General features: G+C 32.5%; 1 protein-coding gene across 4 annotated transcripts; it reads right to left on the bottom strand.

Annotated features, from left to right (window-relative positions):
* Positions 1-10,068: 10,068 nt before the first annotated feature.
* Positions 10,069-16,406, bottom strand: LOC110095409 (AT-hook motif nuclear-localized protein 1-like). 4 transcript variants are annotated; one of them, XM_020820941.2, is made up of 4 exons: positions 16,027-16,406; positions 13,500-13,661; positions 13,175-13,427; positions 10,069-10,477 (listed from the first exon to the last, which is right to left on the bottom strand). In XM_020820941.2, exons 1-4 carry the CDS (start codon positions 16,132-16,134, stop codon positions 10,320-10,322), a joined length of 681 nt encoding a protein of 226 aa, XP_020676600.1. In that variant the 5' UTR covers positions 16,135-16,406; the 3' UTR covers positions 10,069-10,319. The 4 variants fall into 4 exon arrangements, with proteins under 4 accessions (XP_020676600.1, XP_028554851.1, XP_020676603.1 ...); XM_028699018.1 differs by lacking the exon at positions 16,027-16,406 and adding an exon at positions 13,853-16,004; XM_020820944.2 differs by lacking the exon at positions 10,069-10,477 and adding an exon at positions 11,106-11,513 and having other exon boundaries at positions 16,027-16,185.
* Between the last annotated feature and the right edge of the window lie 239 nt (positions 16,407-16,645).

Below are 16,645 nucleotides of genomic sequence, written 5' to 3'. Positions count from 1 at the left end.
GTTGACCTCGAAGGTACTCTGCCTTCTACAGGAGGAAGAAAAATGAGAAGGTTCTCTGCTGTCACCAGGAGGGTGAAAACAACGCTTGGCACTCCGCCACGCCGGGTTGGTGAAAGGGAGTATTGTAAGGGCTTCTCCGCCTTGCCGAGGGGGGCAAAAGGAGAGCTATTTTTGCTAGTGAAATTCCCGGAGCAGAGGACTCCGGGGAGTATACATAGGTAATGGTTTGACCGAACCACTATAAAAATCTCGGTGTGCTTTTTCCTTTTTGTTTTTATTCTCGCGTGCATTTTTATTTCATAATATTTGCTTGGAAAAATTTTGAAAGAAAAAGATTTTATTGTTGCCCGTTGCCTTAGAAGTTGTTTTAAATTTTCATGTTAAAAATTTAAAAACACCAAAAAATTTGAACTCCTGCTTAGGTTTTAATTATTGCAATAAAATTTTCACAATTCCCCCCCCCCCCGCTTGTCTATCTAGTAATTTCATAGATGATTCAGAAGCAAGATCAGCCCAAGAAATTTTTTGCTTTTCATTATTTGATCAATTTATAATTTGCTTTGTTTTACCCTTTTCTTTTACACGAAGAGTTCTCAAATTAGGACACTGATTTTTCATATGTCCATGCTTCCTACATCCAAAGCAAATAATGTTAGAAGAAATATTAATATTCTTACCATTTTTACCTTTATTCCACTTTTGTTGATGCTTATGCTTTGGTGAGCTTTTTAATTTACTTGACCAGTTATTGCTTTCGTCACTAACTAAGCTACCTCTTTCCGTATCTTCAGCTTTTAGCACTATCGTTTCACCTGCATCCAAAAGTCTTTGACCCAAACTTTGCTCGTAGGCAATGAGTGAGCCAATCAAATTATCAATAGAATATTCATTCAAATCTTTTGATTCATAAATAGCAATAATTTTAGCTCAAACTTATCTAGTAGACAACGAAGAATTTTATTAACTTTTTCAAATTTTGAAAATTCTTTTCCTAAAGCATGTAATAATGTCACAATTTGAATAAACCTAGTATACATGTCTAAGATCGTCTCATAAGGTTTCATGGAAATTAGTTCATAATCATGCATTAATATATTCAACTTAGATTGCTTGATTTCACTAGTGCCTTCGTATATGGTGTGTAATTTATCCCAAATTTCCTTACCAGTAGTGCACGTGGATACTAACATAAAATCTTCAAAATTTAAAGCATAGAAAAAGCAATTTAAAGATTTTGTATTCAATTGAGCATTAATTTGTTCTTCCATATTCCATTGATTAAAAGGAATATTAGTTTTAATTCCATCTCTAACACGTGACGGTAATGAATAACCAGTTAAAAACATTTGTCACATATGAAAATCAATTGATGCAAGAAAGTAGACATGCGAATTTTCCAAAATTAAAAGTAATATTTTCAAATAAAGGTGACCTGGTGATTGAATAATCTTCTGCAATATTACAATTACCAAAATTAGCCATGGATCAAAATTCAAAAGTTTTTAAACTTAATTTTATGAATCCCGCATTTATACCACTTGAATGTTTGTTAGGGATGTTATGCCCTTATGAACTAGTCCCAAGGCTAACCAAAAAGAGGTGAATCGATATTTTTTAAAAATATCTTTTAATCAAGACTTAAACCAAGATTCACCACAAAGAAAACACAATGCAGAAATTAAATGCGGAAATAATAAAAAAAGAACACACCAGATTTATAGTAGTACTGACAAAACTTGACCTACGTCCACTCCTCGGAGGCACCCTCCGAGTATTGCACTAAACTAAGTGTCTCTCATTTAGACCCCACAGTTAGGCGGATAAGCCCTTACAAAATCACTTCCATCTTCCCCGGTGCGGCGGAGTCGCTGGGTCCTTTGACACCAAAGAGATTTTCTTCTTCTATGAACTTCCCTCAAGACAAGCCTTGAATCTGATGGTACTAAGGTGCAAGCTTACCGGAGCAACCGTGTGGAATCCCCCTCCACACTCCCTTGAGTCCCCCCTCACAGGATCGTCTCCCTCTCTCAAACTTAACCCTTTTCTCACTCCCTTTCAAGCTCTCTCTTCAAGTTTTCCCCAAAGAATGAAGCTACAATGGCTGCCAAAGACACTTACCAAGTGTCTTGCTAAAGCTTAAATAGAAGATCTCAAAATGAGTTCATTAATGCAACTTGTCGACATTATCGTCCAGGATGATACGAATATTGTCCTGACCGATCAGTATAAATTAAGCTAAAACTACCCGGGATGAATTGGTACGATCAGAAGAAAATTGGTTACATCGTCCAGGCTAATAATATATCATCTTGGCCGATTAGTTTAAAATCGAGTACAATTATCCTAAACATCGCCCTGAATAGATTATGGCTGATGTCAATCATCCAAGATATCGTCCTGGCTGATCATGTGATCGTCTCGACCGATGTGATCAAATCAATCAGCCTTTAATGCTTTCTATATATACAAGATTAATTTAGGCATAATTGAGTTAGATCATCCCAGATGATGTGGATGTCGTCTTGGCCAATGTTCTAAAATAAAGAATACCTAAATTGATTATAAGAGTTGATTCTTTCTATTTTTAGCTCATCATCCTGGCCGATACAAGTATCGTCCAGGCCAATCGGCTTAATGACGGCTGTCTTAATGAGGATACCCTAATTAGGATTCTGCTTTTGAACCGATCATCCAGGCCGATATAAATATCATCCCGGACGATGTTACCAAAATCAGTAAACTCTAGGGAACAGTCAAAAAATCTTCCAAGGTGTGTGTGTGCAAAGTTGCATAACACAGGAACCACAACAATTACAATAGACTCAAGAAAGGAAAAGTGTACAAATTAACTTAGACCTAGTCTACCCAATCTTGAGCTAGTTCCAAATTGCAGACTGATCTTATGAACCTGAAATGTCAGTAGATAAGGCAGTCGTAGAGAAATAAGAGTGTTTGCTATCATCAAAATCATAAACCATGAAAACAGATCTACAACATGGTTACCATCTTCCATTCTACACATTATGTACCTTATATTTGAAGATGTGGCTGAGTTGAGAGCTATTATTATGTATTTGTAAGAGCCATCATGGATCTTAAAATGCTCTTATGATGACTTTGTGTGACTACTAAATGGGCTATAATAGCATTCCTTTCATTAGAGTATAAGATGGGGTATGAATTCTCAATTATCTATTAAGAAGAGAAGACTTCTTTTCCTAACAATAGTAAAAAAAAAAGATTAGCATAAACCTAAAGAGGATTCTGGGAGATAATGTAGGCTATTACGCCAAATAATTATACATCGAACAATATCCATTTTATTACACTTTTTATATTGTCGCATATTGTTATCTATTTAAAATCCTTTATGATGATGTGAAATATTTGGGTTTTAATTCTTGCTTGTGATATGAATGAAAGTTTAATGGATGGTTGTGAAACCACTTGAACTACATAATCAAACACCAAGAGGGAGTTGAATTGGTGTTCTAAAAATCTTTTTCAAATATCTCTTTTGAAATTTAAACAATCAAATTTAAACTTCAAAATGTGGAAGCTAATAGCAAGAACAAATACTAATATTTGTATTTTGATTTTTGTAGAAAAACAATTTTTTTTATTTTTTTATTTTCTAATTTTTATTTATTTTTCAAAATAATCATAAGGATTTTGCATCTCAAAGATAGCTATACTAAACCTAGATTTACATAAATTAAAAGTTTCGGAAGTAACATAAGGAAGTATAGCCCAGAAAGAAAAAGAACAAGTACACTATAATTTTATAGTGGTTCGGCAACTTGACCGATGTCTACTACCCAGAATCCTCTATGGGTATTACACTAAATAGTTATTGGCTCTCCTTTATCCCCCACATCAAGGTGAAGAAGTCCTTTCACAATCACTTCACTAACCCGATGCAACTTAGCTGCTAAATCCCTATCAACAACCTGGTATGGTGGAGTAGCTGAATCCACTCACCCTCCTAATGAGGTTGAGTAGCCCAAATCACCTTCACCCTCCAAGTGAAGTGAAGTAGCCCAATCACTTTCACCTTTGCCGGTGCAGCCAAAATAGCTATTAACACTTTAATACTAAGAGCTTCTTCATAGAGTTTCCCTCAAAGCAAACCTTGACTCAAGGAGAAACAAAGGTGGATGTTGGCTAGAGAAATCATGTAAAAACTCCATCTTACACCCTTGTACCCACAAGAATATTCTCCCTTTCTCTCAACGTCACCTCTGTCTCACTTGCTTAAGACCCTCTCTTCAAACCCTCACTTAAAGCATGCCCTTAGACTGCCAAAGATACTTATTAGACTATTAAGAGAGGAGATAGTGGGATTCCAAAAACCCTAATTTTTCAATTCTATCAACTCTTATCATACAACATGAAACCCAGTTCATACATTACAATAAGTGGTTTATATAGTACAATTAAATTCTCTCCAAAATATCTCATCAGAAGAGTACAGTCAATGGTTAAATCATAAAGTATGATCAAGGAACACCCAGTATGGTCATCATAATTTTGATCATCTTAAGGAGCTTGGGTATGAATTTTAACTAAAAGAATCATACATTCTGATGAGTAATTCATACAGTACGATTAGTAATAATTAATTGTCAAGAGTAGTTACTATAACAATTATTGATACAATTAAATCCAATATGTATCATACTATATGATGGGTGTGTCATATATTATGATGTGAACAAAAACCTAGGGTTTATGAGTGATGATCAGGGATAACTCCTAAAAGCATAAACACAAAAAAATTCACAACATAAATAAATAATGTTGATAGAAAAAAGAAGAAATATAAACAGAACAAATAAATAATAACACCTTAATCATGTATCAAACTTAATTTTTCTAAGCATGAAATATAAATGACACCTACTCTAGTCCTAAGTGTGCTAAATGTGTCATAGTTTAGAGGTTTGGTGTGTATATATATATATATATATATATATATTAGTTTATTTTCAATATCCACATATCATAATTCTATATTGCCCTTCGCTGCATGATCCCTAATGAAAGAATGTTTAATATCAATGTGTTTTATGCTAGAAAGTTGGGTTATATTTTTTGAAAAATAAATTGTACTAATGTTATTACATATAATAGGGATTTTAGCTACAGAAAGTACAAAGTCAAGGATTTGTTTCTTTATCCATAAGACTTGGGCAACAAAGCTTTCTATAACTATATATTCTGCTTCAATGGAGAATAAGGCTACAAAATTTTATTTTTCTACTATACAAGGAAACCATAAATTGTCCTATGAATTGGAGATTCCAAATATGTTTTTCTTGTCTACTATACACCCAAGAAACTCTTAATATGAATATCCTACAATATCAAGGTGATGTTATGCCTTGGATACTAGATGCCTAAGTTTTTGGTGTCTACCTAATATCTAAGAATTCTCTTCACAGTAGTCATACGAGATTTTTTAGCATCAACCTACAATATATCACATAAACAAACACTATATATGATATATGATCTTCTAGCAATCAAGTAAAGAACTGATCCTATTATTCCTCAATAATTTTTCTAGTCAACTAACTTTCCATTTATATCTTTATCTAATTGGATGTTTGAGCTCATTAGTGTATTTATACTCTTAGAACCTCCATATCAAAAATTTTAAATATCTCCTTAATGTATTTTATTTTAATAAGATATCATCTTCTCTTTGCTTTATATTGAATCCAAGAAAATAGGTCAGCTTGCTTTTCATACTCATTTCAAATTTTTACTCATAGTTGATGTATTGCATAGATTTTTATTGGTAAATCCAAAACGTAAGTCATTAATACAATTTTGAACTATGAGTATGTATTCTCCAACTTTCTTAAGAAAAACGGTGGTGTAACACTACCCTTAACAAATGATTTATCTAAAAAAATTGCTAAATTTTTTATACCATTCCTAGGTACTTATTTCAACCCATATAATACTTTCTTCAATTTATAAACATGGTTTTTGAATGAAGTGTTCTCAAATCCCAAGGGTTATTCTATACAAACATCTTATTTGATAATTCCATTTGGCAATGCACTCTGGACATCCATTTGATACAATTTTAGGCCTTTAAACATGCAAATGCTAATATGAATCTAATGGCTTCTAACCTAGTTAAAAGAGAAAAAGTCTCCTTAAAATTAATACTCTTTATTTGATTATACTCTTAGCTACTAATCTAGCTTTATTTCAAATCACCGACCGAGTGTCATTCAACTTATTCTTATACACCCCTTTGATTTCAACTATACCTTAATCTTTGGGTCTACTAACAAACTCCGTTCATCATTCCTAATAAATTGTTTCAATTCTTCTTGCATGGCTAAGATCCAAAACTCATCATTCAAGGCTTGATCTATACTAGTTGGTTCTAGCATGAAAATGAATATAGTATGAATGACTTCTTTCCTAAGACCTGACATGGTTCTATCTCTTATAAATGACTAAAAGAATATTTTCAATCTCTAAGACAAGGATCATGGGGTTCTTCCCTATTTCCAAGGTTAATACATTCAAATGCATTGATAATCCCAACCTCGTCATCATCTATCATAAGCTCAAAAGATCTATCTATCTCATCAAATATCAGGTGGGTGAATTCCTCTACAATTAAGGTTCTTTTTTGAAGACCTTATATGTTTTAGCTACTGAGAAATAATCTAAGAATACGTCTTCATCTACCTTAGCATCAATTTTTCTTAAATGATATTTACCATATCTAAAGCACAAAGAACTTATAACCAAAAGCATACAAATGGGATAACTTTGGTTTCCCACCCTTTAGTAGTTCATAAGATATCTTATTTAGCTTAGACATAATGTTCACCTGATTTAACATATAATAAGAAGTATTCACTGCCTTTTCCCAAACTATCTAGGTAGGTTATACTCTTCCAACATTGCCTTAACTACCTCTACTAATTTATTATTCTTTTTTTTCAACTATGTTATTTTGCAGTGGGATCATATGGGAAGAAAAATTGCGAAGAATCCTAGATTCCTTAAAAAATAATTTAAATCTTTCATTATCAAACTCTCCAAATTGATCACAATAAATTGTATATTAAACAACACAACTTTCTTTGAGCCTAAATGGAGAAGATTTTAAACTCATAAAATAACTCACTCTTGTGTGCTAAGAATCTAACCCATATGAATCTAGAGTAATCATCTACTATCAAAAAACCAAAACTCCTACCACCTAAACTAGCTAAACTTATAAGTCCAAATAAGTCCATATGAAGAATGACTAGTTTTCTAGTGGTGATGATCTCCTTATAGAATGGAATGAAGATCTACTCTAACTTTCTAACTAACATTCATCAATCAGATGATCCTTAGTGAACTCTCTAACTTGGGAATGACTCTAAATAGATCCTATCGAGTTATCTTTCTAAGTATATTCATGCTAGCATGACATAGCTACCTATACAATAGCCAAGTCTCATTTAAAATAAGTTTAAGGAAAAAGATATTATCATAAGTATTAATACAATTCAAGTCAAGCATGCAAAGATTATTAACACTTTTACCTTCTAAAATAATTTTACTATTCACAGTAATAAGAAAATTTTTAAAAAACAATTTAAGGTTAAAGTCCTTATAACACATTTGACTTATGCTAACTAGATTATGTTTTAAGCCCTCCATTAAGATCACATTTTTTATAATGAAACTTTTGATTTACCAACCCAAAGTTACCACTTTATAGTGATATTTTCTCTCAAGTTTACCTAGCTCCGCTCTTAGCCTCCAACGTGATAAAATGCATTAAATATCTCATTATATTTCTTGAGTAGCAATTGTTAAGGTACCACATGCTCTCACTGGACCTCATGTGAGAGCATCCCTACAAAGTGAATTACAGGTTAGTTTTGAGAACCCAAGTGAGTTTGGGTCCCACCTTACGCTTGGATGTATGAATAGTATACATGCTATGTTGCGATGATAAAACTTTGGCAAACTAAGTGTATTCTAAAGTGTGAAGTGCAAGTGCATGTAATGTGTCCTAACATGACACAAGAGTAATACCTACCCCCTAGAAATAGGATTACTAATTTATATGGGTTAATGCCTCTTTCTAAAGATATGGGATGCATGTTGTGGCCTAGGCTATGAAGTTAGTGAATGTATAGGCCTATGTGAATTTTTTTTAAGTGCATTTATTTTTTTATTAAATATTTATTTGCACTTTTGTAAGTTGTAACTTCAAACTTTAATGCATACTCACTACTACCTAGTTTTAGTACAAGTGTCTCTAGCTCCTTGAATGTTTTGTCTAACAGAATATGCTCATCCTTCAAAGAATCATGTGATTCTATTAATTAAATATGTTTCTTATTTAATTCATCAAATTCCTCCAATAGAGATGCGTGTTCCTTATCTAATGTTGTATGCAAAACTTCAAAGATAAATGCTCTTTAACTAAAATATCATGCTCTTCTTTTAAATCATTTTTTTTAAATTTATATGCTATTTTTTTAACATTTTATATGAATCATATATTTGCTCAAAAATAGAAAATAATTCATCATAGAACAACTCGTTTACCTCATACTGATCAGAGATCTAAATATTATCATTTATTATTAAGTACAAATTCGTTACCTCCTCTTCTAGTTCTAGTTCTGATTATGAGGAAACGAAAGCTGAGTCTATCCCAAAATTATTTTGCATCCTCTACTTGCCCTTTTTGGAGTTAAACTTTTCTTCACCCTTTTCCTTAGTAGGGTGGCTCTTTAGATTGGGACAGTCGGATCTTAAATATCCGGGCTTCTTACACTTAAAATATATAGTGTCAGTTGAAACCTTATTAAATTTACCTCATTTACCTTTATTCCCTTTGAGATAGCGCTTATGTTTCCACTTCAGAAAGCTCTTAAATTGATGAATCATCAATATTATTTCCTCATTTCTATCAGGTCCAAAATTAGTGTTATTTGTGTCCTCGACCTTCAGTGCCACTATTCTCTCCTTTTTCCTATCATTTGCTTATAGAAGTATTTGGCTCATATTTTGCTCATAAGTAATTAGAGAGCTTAATAAGTTGTCAATAGAATACACATTTAAATTTTTTAAATCAAAAATAGCAGTGACTTTGGTATCAAAATATCATGTAAGTAATGTAGTATCTTGTTTATTTTTTCAAAATTTGAAAGTTCTCCACCTAAAGCATACAAGAAAGAGACTATCTTAGTAAACATAGTATACATATCAGATCTAATTTCACTAGCTTTAATGGGAAAGAGTTCAGATACATGCAACATTAAGTTTAAACAGGATTTTTTTTTTTATTCATTGGTGCCTCATAAATAATGCACAACCTATAACAAATTTCATTGACATAGGTGTAGGTTGATACACAGATTTAATTTTAATATTTTAAGACACACAAAAGATCAAACACTTCATATTTAGTTGTGCTAAATTCCTATCTTCCATACTCCATTCACTAAACAAGATTTATATTTTTAATCCATTCACAATGCGAGAAAGAAACATAATAATAAACTTGTATCATGTGCTACATTTGAAAGTCATTTAATTGTAATAAAGTAGACATACAAATTTTTCAAAAATCAAATGGGATATTCTCAAAAATAGATAGACGGGTAATTTAATACCTTTCAAGAGTACTTACATTTAAAAAATGTATCATTGGATATTTCTCTATATTTTTAAACCGTAATTTAAGAGAACCCTCGCAGATACCAATTGAAAGTTCAATGGATGGTTGTGAAATCATTTGAACTACGGAATGACACACGAAGAGGGGGTAGAATTAATGTTTTAAAAATCTTTTTCAAAAATTTCATTTGAAATTTAAACAACCAAATTCAAACCTTAAAATGCGGAAGCTACATGAACAAATATTATTTTTTTTTATTTTTGACTTTTGTAGAAATATATATATATATATATATATATATACACAAATATTTTGTATCTAAAAGATAATAATGCTTCACCCAAATTTGTAGAAATTAAACATGCAAGAAGTAAAGAGCAGGAAAATAAAAAATGGAAAGAAAAAAAACAAGCACGCAAGAATTTTATAGTGGTTCGATCAACTTGATTTACATCCAACCCCCGAAGTCATCTCCAAATATTACACTAAATAGTTAGTAACTCTCCTTTAGTCCCCATAGCTAAGCGGAGACACTCTTACACAATCACTTTCACCCTCTTAAGGAGGCATAATAGCTCAATTACTTTCACCTTCCCCATTGTAACGGTGTAGTTGGCGGCCCATTGACACCAATAACTTCTTCATAGAGTTTTATTCAAGTCAAACCTTGACTCATTGAAGACAAAAGGTTGACGTTGACCAAAGCAACCGTGTGAAATTTTCTGTCACATTCCCGTACGCTCATAAGGATTTTTTCCTCTCTGTCAACTTTACATCTCCACCTCTTGCTCCAGACCCTCTCTTCAATGAAATCTAAGAATGGTAATTAGTAAAATAATTTTTAGGGAAAATTGCTTTGTGGATGTTTATCTTGTTTAATCAATAGAAAATTATGTTGTGTGTATTTTGTTTAGTTATTTTAGTATCATATTTAGATTTTATTTGAAAAAAGAAAAATAAGAATTTGTATTTGAAAAAAAATTATAAGCACACTAATTGACCTCCACTCATGGGTGTGACATCCCCTTCAGAATCTAAGGTAAAGAATCATCTCACTAACCCTAGCAACTTCGACAGACCATCATAATCATATTAGTTGACTCTAAATACACATAAATTGACACCTGCAGGCACTGTAAAAGGAACACCCTTATTTGATTAAATTAAGACTAAAGAGTGATTAGGTCAATTTACTACATACTATTTTTGGAGGGTTTTCTTTATGTATTTGTTACGATTGGGAACTGTCCTCGATGTACATGGAAAAGATGCAAGCTCAATTACAAGCTTTAGATTGATCCATTGAGCCAGCTAGATTGTTCGTGCATATCTAAACTGGTCCAACCATTCAGAGACACAGTGCAATTCACCAAATCTTTAGTTAATAGTTATCATTAATTTGACCATTTATCAGCATATATTCAATCAAACGAGTCAAATAAAAAAAAATTATTTGATCTATTCGAGAGCAACCTCTATGATCCTAGCAGTAACAATATGCCAAGCCAAAGCAAAAAATATATTGCTCTCACAAATAAGGGCATCACAATTGGCAGTGCTGTCGTTAAATAGCAGCAATTAGCATTTCAACACAACAAAGGATAAAAGCATTTGCAGGACAACTACATTTGTACATCGGATCCTGGGCAGCAATGGTTGTGTGGCAAAATTAGGCTTCATATGTACATTTTCCCCCCACTGGACAAAACCGAACTTACCGGAATTTAGAAGGATGCAAAACTACAAAATGCTAACAACTACTTCATTTCAAACTCCAAAGACTGCTAGTCCTGAATATCACATAATCAGCAGATTGGCATATTCCCGTAGTTCTACTAATGTGCCGGCCCTGCACAAGTGGTATAAAGCAAAAGAATGAATAAGAACACTACTGACTCATTGAAGCCCTCGCAGAAAAAAAAAAAGTTAAGAAAAAAATAAAAACAAATTATTTTTTTATCCACTGACCAAATTATGAATGTGATTCCTGTTATTTTTAACATCTTTATCTAAGCGATCAATCAAATTACTATAACATTGTATGTACTTATTATAATAATAGACATGATTACTGAAAGTCAAACTTCAGATACTAGTTATCAAAATCAATTAGCGTCCACAGTGGTACTTGAGTAAAACAAAACAACTCTCTTATCAATAAGTTATTAAATTCTTAATGATTTGGTTTGATCTTATGAAAATATAAAATACAAAGGTTTGATGGTTTATTTTAAGAACTTGACTGTTAGTTTTACTAGTATGGAAGGTTTCAATGGAATGTCCCTAAAGAGATTTGTCTAGTTTAATCTTTCTAACAATTGGTTCTACAACAATATTTTATTTTTATGGTTTTCAATATTATTTTTCTTCAAAAACTAGAGGCCATAAGTAATTCAAAGTTGCTATGCACAAACATGATAAAATACAAACATGGTAAATGTCATTGCATCTTTCAAATAGACCAATAAAACACGGTAGATTTTGTTAGACTGGCCCAGGATGGGCCGGTTGGACCGTTCCAGCAGGGACCGGTCCGCGTCTACGCGAGATGGAGCCTGGGCGGAAACGGCTCTGCTGTGAATCCACGTAGGCTTGAGAGGGGGAGTTTATGAGGGAAATTTCGAACGTGAAAGGCTGTTTTAGGAAGTTTATGATTGTCCTTTATGATTAATTTTGTATAATTAGGAGTTTGGGGGGAATTAGCTCCTCATCTTGAATTTGACTTTTTTCTTTGAGATCTAGGGTTTGCTTTGGGCTCTTGGCTTTGCCGGAGATCGTGGAGAGTTGTTCTTCCTCTCGGATTGAAGAACATATTGTATCTTTGCTGCTTTCTTTGATTTCTATTGAAAAACAAGTAATATCTTGTGTTTTTCTCCTGTTTTTCCATATTTCCTGCTGCGTTTTCATCGAATTCCTGCTGTTTTGCTGCTGTGGACAGCAGTTGGCTGCTGTATAGTTACTGGTTTGGGTTAGAAATACTTGAGAACTCAAGTATTTCCTATCAGATTTACAATAGGACATCAATCAAAACATGCCTCCTAGTCCAGGACACAACCATACTTTCTATTACATTACATAATGAGCTATGCTTTAGGTAGATGTCAAGCAATTTAGGGTCTATTTGGGACAACTTTATTACTGATTTCCTTTTCAGGCCATAAACATAGTTCTTTTTGGCTATAGCCTTCTCATTACTTTCAAGATATATAAATGTTAGAAAACAGTTTTTAACAGCAACTTAAAAAATAAAGTTACTTATCCCACTACAGATTTACATCCACCTTTGTGAAAAACTATAGCTGTCTCATACAAACTCTTTAACTATATTTCTTAACAGGTTTAATTCAATTATGTGCATGATGACTGAATTTTCCAATACCTTTTCCACCCTGCAAGAGGGGGAGAGGCCTGCAAGATAACATCATCTGGATCTTCGAGTAGTAAGAGATGTGTAAAGTGCAGAAAGTTAGCAAATTGTACTTGAGGAAAGAACAGAGAGAAAGTACATACCATCCCAGTGAGGTGATGGAAAAATCGGCCACGAGTGAAACAGGTGAAAACCTCCACCCATGTTCTGATAATCGTCACTTCCCCTAGATGATGTTATCTTCCTAGAAGACTCTATGATTGATTCCATGCTGATGGGTGATATCAATCTTGTGCAACCTGCTGTTTCTGTTGCCAGTTCAATTGTGAAATCCTGTGTTTTTGTAGTGGCACCGATATCGCTTTTAACATCAATCAAGAAGGAACCTGCAATCACCTGCTTAATAGAAGGATTAAATTTCTCGTAGAATAGTATGGTTATTATAGAAAGATAATGTGAATGCAGTACCTGCACTGGACCAGCAGCCATTAAAGGTCCCTCAACACCACCACCCACAATGCGACCATCTACACCAGAAAGGCATATACCTAGTCCACTAGTTCTTGAAACTGTACCGCCAGCTTTAGCATATATAAGTGCACCAGAAAGGGAAATGATATCGAACATACCCTGGAGAACGATATGTAAACTATTTTTATGATTTCTTTTGTAAGAAATTTCAACTCAATTGTTTAATCCTAACTACCTAAGCCGGACCTACTCTAGGAAATGTCATATTATCATTGCTATGTAGCTAAACCATAAAAATTTAGGCGTTTGCCATAACAGAAGCAATTTGAAGTTAATTCATTAAGATTTACCTCTTATTACCTGATGCTCGACTGTTGCTTTGGTGCTACTTACGCCCGTTAGCTTGCGGTTTTAGGATTTATCCAAAGCTTGCTAACTGCTTACCTATACACTTCATCCGTTGTGGCATGTCTGTCATGGTCTCTAGAAGGGCCTCGGGCTTCTGTTTCACAGGAAGTATACCATTTCTGTGGCTCTTCGAATTTATGTTGCTTCAAAATCGATTGAATTTGATATTTCTATGGAAAAGAATTGGGCGTATCTTGTACCAACCGTATATATTAGCCTAGGGATGACGAGATATGTAATAGAATTACTTTGGCCAAATTAAATTTCTACTTTCAATTTTAAATCTGATGTATGCAAGTTGGATGCATGAATCCTTCAAATATGGAACTATTGCCACAAATTACCGGAAAAGTCAACTTTAAAATCTTCTATCACTCTACCAATATGTCCATCTAAATCTTCCCCAATAAAAACTTTTTCTTTAAAATATCTTTTATATTAATATTTCTAAGTCAATTCAAAATGTTAATTTTGAACACATATTCAAAACCACTTGAGGAGCATAACTACTTATCATATTAATAATTTTAGAATAAATAATAATATTTAAAGCTATAATTCCATCTCAAATTCTATTAATTTCTATAATATAATCCTTAATACTCTTATTTATAATCACACAACACCATTTCTAGTGCAACTCCTACATGAATACCATAGCTTAAATCCTAAACTATCAATCTGCTTGGCTATCCTCTAACCCATTTAATTTCTTAAATGTGTAGGATATTTATCTTTTTATAAATCATAATATATATAAATTTAATTAATTTATTTGTAAGAAAATCAATATTCCAAGTTTTTATCCTAATTCTAGTTTAATGGAATAGCTTCCTTGCTCACATCCATCCATAATGTGGGAACTCTTACTTATTTAACATTGTATTCGGGCACCAGTGCAATGGCCTTTGCAAAATTCTTGTTGTATTCAGGCCATACTGCAATTCGCTTCCAGGAATCACCATAATATTAACGCAGTGTGGGTATCTTCTAACCTAGATAAAAAAATTTAAAAAAAAAATCTATTGTGGCATGTTTGTTACAGATTATAGAAAGGCATTAGGCAATTGTTTCATGGGAACTATATGTATTATATGGCATTAGAAATTTTGTTACATCAAATTTAGGTTTTACATCAAAAAAAAAAAAAGTTTGAATTTGATGATTATCTGAAAATAATTGGGTTGATCTTGTGCTTAAATAATTTTTTCTTTAAATTTTGCATATTATGTGTGCATGTTCAAAGAGCAATGCTTTTGAGTACTATAAAAGTGTGACTCTAATTATAAGGGCAAGTCATCTACTTTTCCATGTGTGAGATCTAATTTTTTTTTTAATTCGATGAATCTTTTCTTCTATCTAATTTCTCCATATATCTTATTACAAGCTTCCTAGTGTTACTAACTTTGTTCAAATTTGATACAATTGATATTATATTTGTAATGAATAAAATACAAAATGCTTGTTGATATTGGTAGTTAAATTTTCTTGTTGATTTCTTCATATAGATTTATTTAATCATATCATTTATCATTCTGCTTCTAATTCTCATAATTACAAAATTGCATCTTAAGAGAGTATGTTTTTGCATTTTTTCGTGGTATGTAAAATATGAATTCTAAGTTTCCTTGCATGAGATATATGCATTGCATTATTCTAGTTACATTAAAAAATCTTAACCCTAAACTATCATGCATCATTACCACAGCTTCAATGCGGAAGACATTACATCAACTGTTTCAAGAATGAATACAAGCTCATGATCATATTTCGTAATCTTAAAGCATAAAATAAAATGACCTAGTTTCATTATATAAAGCAGTGATTTGGAATGTAAGCAAATTATTGAAGATGAAATTTGGATTTCGAAAACATAACCAATTGAATAAAGCAAGCATTTAAACCAGTTAGCAAATAGATTTATATTATACAGCCATTATATTTATTAAAAATATATTCGTCGTGAAGCAGAATGGTATATCTAATCTAAAAACAACAACAACGTCATCAATTTTTTATCCGAAATATGTTGGACTGGCAACATGATATATTATTCAGAACAAATTTAAAATATAAAATTAAGAAATCCAGATAAGAATTTCATGTACGTGCTTACCTCATATGTTACATTGGTACTTGACGAAGCTGGCTGGCGGAAGGATGGATTCAAAATTGAACCAGTGGCAGAGAGAACACAAACTGCCCTCTTTCCTTTTTGCATCATCGAAACAAGTTTGTTGACCAGATCCTTAACATTTATCCAAACATCCCCAAGTTAGCGACAATGATGTCATTTAAGTAAATTAAATCTAATTAAACATAAAAAGAAGATAAAAATTGTCATATCATAAACATTTTTTGTTAATTAAGAACTATGATAATTAATTGCTTTGCATAACTTTCATTAAACACAAATTGGTTGGATAAAAAAAATCAATAAAATCCTAAAATAGTCCCTAAATTATTCTTGTATGGTCAATTTACTCCCAAAGTATCACGTTGCTCCAATTTAGTCCCTTCATAATATAAAATTGTTCCAAAATAATCCCTCATATTATAATTGTGATATAAAATTAATCTCAATTTAGTCCCTTGGCTTTACAAAATTGATCTCAATATTCCTAATGGGACTATTTTGGATCAGTTTTGCATAGTAGAACTAAATTGGAGCACCGTTATTACTCTAGGATTAAAATAATCATATCTAAATAGTCGTGCGGCTGCGGCGGCGGCGG

This window comes from Dendrobium catenatum, unplaced genomic scaffold (genome assembly GCF_001605985.2).
Source record: "Dendrobium catenatum unplaced genomic scaffold, ASM160598v2 fragScaff_scaffold_1202, whole genome shotgun sequence".
Taxonomy (NCBI): domain Eukaryota; kingdom Viridiplantae; phylum Streptophyta; class Magnoliopsida; order Asparagales; family Orchidaceae; genus Dendrobium; species Dendrobium catenatum.
This window is presented reverse-complemented; position numbering and strand designations above follow the sequence as displayed.

Excerpts from the sequence above, each read along its gene's own strand:
- LOC110095409 (XM_020820941.2), bottom strand. The coding sequence starts at position 16,134 with ATGATGCAAAAAGGAAAGAGGGCAGTTTGTGTTCTCTCTGCCACTGGT. Across the intron at positions 13,662-16,026 it reads GTACCAATGTAACATATGAG|GGTATGTTCGATATCATTTC; the intron begins GTAAGCACGTAC and ends ATCGTTCTCCAG. Across the intron at positions 10,478-13,174 it reads TCCATCACCTCACTGGGATG|ATTTCATTGAAGAGAGGGTC; the intron begins GTATGTACTTTC and ends TACCATTCTTAG.